Raw genomic sequence first — 5,512 nt, 5'->3', positions numbered from 1 at the left:
AAAGAATAAATAAAAAAATTAAAAATAAAAGGTGAAGATCTAATGAGGAACTGAAAAAAAAAAAGAAGAAGAAGAAAGGACGAAACACAGAGGCAGGAGAACAGGAAGCTGGACTGGGGGCCAGACTTCTGGGATTGAATATCAGTGGCTTCTTGGTTGTATGACTTAGGGTAAATTATTTGCTTCTCTGTGCTTCAGTTTTCCTAACCATAAAATACTGAGGATAACTATTTATTTCATGGGAGTTGGGTGGTGTGGGGGGTGGGGGGGCACAATAAAACTGCTTTCTGCTTCTTAATGAACACAGCCCCATTCACGGGCCCAGAAACTAGGATGTAGGCAGGATTGAAAGGATAAAAAATGAGGGTGACAAATTTGTACCTATCTTACTTGAGGGCTATGCATATTATGTAATTAATTTTTTTAATTATTTAATTTACATAAAGTACACAGAATTGTGACCGGTATGTAGAAAATGCTCAATAAATATTAGCTATTATCCCATTTTAAGTTTTGAGTTTTTACCTGATGTTTACACAGTGCTATCTATACAAGGTCTCCAAAGATACCAAGGAATCCCCAAGGCCAATTTTATCAAGCAGAACCACAGCTCACAGTTGAATATTTTCGCTTGTGCGTAAGAATCTCATGAAAATAAAGAGATCAGAGTGGAACCGAGGAAGAGGATTGAGGAGGAGGTAGGAGGGATGGGAAAAGGGAGGAATGGTAGAATGAAATTGACTCAAGCATTCCGTGGACATAAGTGAATATACCACAGTGAATTCCACCTTTACATATCATGCACTAATTTATAAATAAATAAATAAAAGACCAGTAGAGTAGAGGAAAGGAAATGGGGGAGGGATGACAGAGGGGAGGGAAAGGGGAAGTGCTGGGAACTGAATTGGAGCAAATTATATTCCACTCTTGTATAATTATGTCAATATTATTTTTAACTATAATGCACTAAAATAAAATATTCATCTCTAATAAAACATTTGTATAAAAAGAAAAGAAAAAGAAAATTTCCTCTTTCATACACCTGCTCAGAAGAATTCTTGTCAAATTTGCACAGGAATTTCACCCAGGGCCTGAAAGGCATGAAGATTTGGTAATAAAGTATAGTAAGGTCAAGGCCACAGTTCCTAAAGGAAAACCCTAACAGATGGAAGTGTATCCTGCCCTGTCACTCATCATCCTTCTGTCCCCTTCATTTCAACACCCAGGACTGGCTATTACATCAGCATTTTCAATGATGTAAAAAGGGAAAACACAGACCTGAGCTTTCATGGAAAGTCTTCTAACTCTCACAACCAGAATCCGTATCTTTAAAAAAAAAATAAGAAAGAAAATTATGATTTTTAGATCTTTAACTTTTCCTTAAGTATTTCAAAACCCAACCTTTTGAAAAGTATCTTTTCTGAGGAATGATATTTCCTGGCACCACATAATCTTTGTCAAGTGACTCAGTGTGATTTTTTTTTAATATCAAGTCGCCCCAACTTACAGAGAAAAAGTGGGCCCTTGGTATCAGTTTGATGTCAGGGGTTTTCCCTGTTTGAAAGGAGCTTTAAATAGGAGTAGATTGGAAGGTGTCTGCAAGCTGAGCTCCAGTTCCCAGTCAAGATGCTTCTGGGCACCATCCTCGCCTCCACCCTGCTCTTGTGCTCTGTGGCCAGCCAGAGGTGTTCCACCTCGGCAGGAATCAGGGATGTTGACTTCCTCCTCCAGAAGCTGAAGGTAGGCTGCTGGGCTGCAGGGATCCTGTGGGAAAGACTGAGGCAGACATGGCGGTAGGTCCCTCCAGGCGATGAAAAACACACCATTCACTGTGGCTTATCATATCCTTATCTACTCTAGGAAGACTCAACCTCGAAATGTAGCTGCAGCGCCAATGTGAGTGAACGCTCTTTTGAGAACTTTCTAAAGTAATTTCAGTGTTTGTATCTGGAATCTTCACTCAGAAATTTCTCTTTTTCAGGTAACCAGTTGTTTGTGTCTGCCCATCCCTTCTGTAAGTATGGGGCAGGGTGCGGGGTAGATAATCTTGATTCTGGGTTTTTAAACTTTGAAGTAAAAATAAATAGCTATATTTGATATTTTAAATTAGAAATTGTTCCTTAATGGCAAAAACCCTGACATTAATACAGATTAATATTCCCTCTTACAACCAAGCTTTTGAAATTATACACTATATACATTTCTTTGTACTTTATTTTATGGCCCTTGAGAAATTTGAATGCTTTTCAGTATTTAAAAATATATATCGACTATCTTTTTAGATGATTGGCCATGTGCCCAATGAAATCAAACTGGAACTAAGAATATAATGAATCACATATAGGTCGGGTCATACTGTTTTCTAATCCACCTGCTGATAACTATAGGGTTATGGAACAATGTAAGCAAAATGCTCACTCTATCTTTTATCTGGCATTACCTGTCTTCTACGTCTCCTCCCTCCTTTCTTCTTTCCCTCCCTCTTTCCCTTCTCCCTCTGCCACCCTCCTTGTTCCCAAAAGTCTCCCTAACTGATTTAGGTGGCTGTCCCATGGTTTGAACCACCCCCTAGGAGAACAGCATGTCTGAGGTGGTGGGTGGCAGGGCTGCCAGGGGCTTCCAGAGAGAAGCTCCCCACTTTGGCAGGGAGGGAAGGGGAAGGAATGTTCTGATTCCTAATTCCAGCCCTTGGTAGGGTGGGGGGACTGACCCCAGGAGACAGTGCTTTCTCCCTCCTCCTTCTCTCTCTCTCAAGCTGGGCTGGAAGAACCTAAGCTTTTCATCCCAGAAGAAGTCAAAATCACATGCTTCGTGGGCTATCCATTATTTGAGAAGAAGCAAAGCAGAACTATGCATAAAAAGCAGAGCCCTGTCCAGCCCTCTGTGCAGGACTTTAGCCTTGATTCATTGCCACATCCCATTGGCTGGTGTGAAAAGGCTTTTCCTTTTTCCATTCTTTCAAACTCACTGGGGCTAGACTTGAAGCGAGGGACATCAGTGGAAAAAAGTAGAACTACTTGTTTGCCAGCGCTTACCGGCCCCATGTTTCCTAGATGGAACATGCTGGAAATCTTGGCTATATCTTGAAATATTGAAGATCGTTTCCTAGACTGACAAGGGCCCTATCAAAAAATAGTGCTAACTCGGGTTACACTGGTTAAGTTAAAATACTCTCTAAAAACCATTCTCTTTGTGATTCCTTCTCAAAATTGTCCCGGGAGCATTTCTTTTCACAAATCCGTATTATTTGCCAGGACAACTGCAGCACACCGTGCTTCCAGGAGGGGCTGTCCCAGATGACCAATGCCACACAGAAAACAAAATTCTCGCAGGTTTTCCTTCGGGTGAAAAGATCGGTTGCCATCCTAAAGAACAACAAGTGTCCAGTGAGTTTATGTGAATGTGATTTTTATGTGAATGTTAATGCTAGCTCTGATTGAATGAGAAAGGATGATCAAGTTAGAATTGTAGCTCAAGGTTGACAAAGGGAGATCTATGAAATTCAATCAGAAACAATAGAATCAAAATGAGATCTGCCCCAGATAGTTCATTGTTGCCTAGTTTAAAAAAAAAAGAAACGCTGACACCAACATGGCCATTTTCTTCTCCCTGCTTATTGGATAATGAAAGAATCCATCCTGATTGTAATTAGAAGCTACAATCGGGAGAATCAGGGCTGTAGCCCACGCAATCCTAAATTATCTTAAACATTCCATTTGCTAACCAAATGGCTGTGGTGGCCTATAAGTTAAAGGAGAATTCTTAATTGGTTAAAAAACATTTTTAAAGGAAAACACACCCATATCACCACCTGCCCTCAATGCCTACCAATACATTCTTCAGCGTAAGTCCTAGTTGCTGGGGTGGGTGTTGCCAAACCTCCCTGCCTTCCTTTATATTCACATTTGCCGGAGAGCACAGAGGCCTGAAAGCCCAGAGCTCCGTTTAGTTGTATGTGTTTCTAATCTAGTTCTAAGTGCTTAATATGTACTCTTTTACTGAGTACCTGCCTTAGGACAATTGTTAGGTTTATCACCCTCTCTTGAAGAGAGGAGGAAACTAAAGCTTAGGAAAGTTAACTAAGTTGCCTGATGCTATCTGTTCACTAAGTAGCAGAGTTGAGTTTTGAACTTAGGTCTATGTGACCTCCCCAAAGTCTGACTTTTAGTTATTATGTTATAAAATGACCTTGGAAGGACAACTAAAATGGTTAATGATGCATTTTAGCCCTCAAAAAATTCCAGGAAAAGGTTCTTTCTAACTGGGGGGATTTACTGGCCCCATGTATGTTTGAAAAGACCCCTGAAGTCCTAGCCCAGAGCCAGGCACATCCAATGTGTTCATGAAATGCTAGCCAGCCTGGACCTCCCCACCTATTTGCTCCAGATCTTGAGCCCCTTCCTGCTGTCCTTTCTCAGGCTCTGGGCAGGTGGTCTCGGGGCTCCTTGGTTCCACGTTGCTGAGTTACTCTATCCTTGTCCACTTCTATCTGCAGTTTTTTTCCTGTGAACAGCCATGCAACCAAACCACACCAGGCAACATGGAGACATTTCTGAGGAGTCTCCTGGAAACATTCCAGAAAGAGAAGATGACAGGGGTGAAAAGCCAACTGTGAAAATGAAATATTATTTATTCTATTTATGGAATTTTAATACTTTCTCTTTACATTGTTGCAAATTAAAAATCAAGTAAGCTACTCTAAATCGAAATCAGTTGTGGTCATTTGTTTTAAATTTTGTCTTTATTTTGCAATAAATATTATGGGGAAAGAACACAAGCTAGTCATGGAGTGCTTGTTCATTGCTTATTCATTCCTTGCTGCCTGGACTTTGCCAGGGGGTAGAATGGATCAAAGAACCCATAATGAAAAGATGCATGATTCTGAACATAGACTTGGAGACTCTTGAACCATGACCAGGACTGAAGGGTACAGTTATTTTTTTTTAATTATACTTTTAAAATTTGTTCTAATTAGTTATAGATGACAGTAGAATGCATTTTGACACATCATACATAAATGAAAGATAACTTCTCATTCATCTGGTTGTACATGATGTAGGGTTATACAGGTCACGTAATTATATATGCACATTGGGCAATAATGTCCGATTCATTCTACTATCATTCCTATCCCCATTTCCCCTCCTCTCCCTTTATTCCCCTCTGTCTAGTCCAAAATACCTCTATTCTTCCCCACACTTATTGTGAATTAGCACTGCATATTAGAGAAAACATTCAGCCTTTGGTTTTATGGGATAGGCTTATTTCGCTTAGCATAATATTCCCCAGTTCCATCCATTTACCAGCAAATTCCATAATTTAATTCTTCTTTAAGGCTGAGTAATATTCCATTATGTATATATACCGCAGTTTCTCTATCTATTCATCCATTGAAGGACACCTAAGTTGGTTCCATGGTTTAGCTATTGTGAATTGAGCTGCTATAAACATTGATGTGGCTGTGTCACTCTCATATGCTGATTTTAAGTCCTTGGGGTATAAACCTTGGGGT

General features: G+C 40.1%; 1 protein-coding gene across 1 annotated transcript; it reads left to right on the top strand.

The window, feature by feature from the left end:
- Positions 1 to 1,592: 1,592 nt before the first annotated feature.
- On the top strand, positions 1,593 to 4,615 carry Il9 (interleukin 9). The gene is made up of 5 exons (XM_015488783.2): positions 1,593 to 1,740; positions 1,861 to 1,896; positions 1,982 to 2,014; positions 3,255 to 3,386; positions 4,496 to 4,615. The coding sequence occupies exons 1-5, from the start codon at positions 1,627 to 1,629 to the stop codon at positions 4,613 to 4,615; spliced, it is 435 nt and encodes a 144-aa protein (XP_015344269.1). The 5' UTR covers positions 1,593 to 1,626.
- The last annotated feature ends 897 nt before the right edge of the window (positions 4,616 to 5,512 follow it).

The sequence above is a fragment of the Marmota marmota genome, unplaced genomic scaffold (assembly GCF_001458135.2).
Source record: "Marmota marmota marmota unplaced genomic scaffold, marMar, whole genome shotgun sequence".
Classification (NCBI taxonomy): Eukaryota; Metazoa; Chordata; class Mammalia; order Rodentia; family Sciuridae; genus Marmota; species Marmota marmota.
The sequence above is the reverse complement of the archived record's forward strand: the minus strand, read 5'-3'. Positions and strand labels throughout refer to the sequence as shown.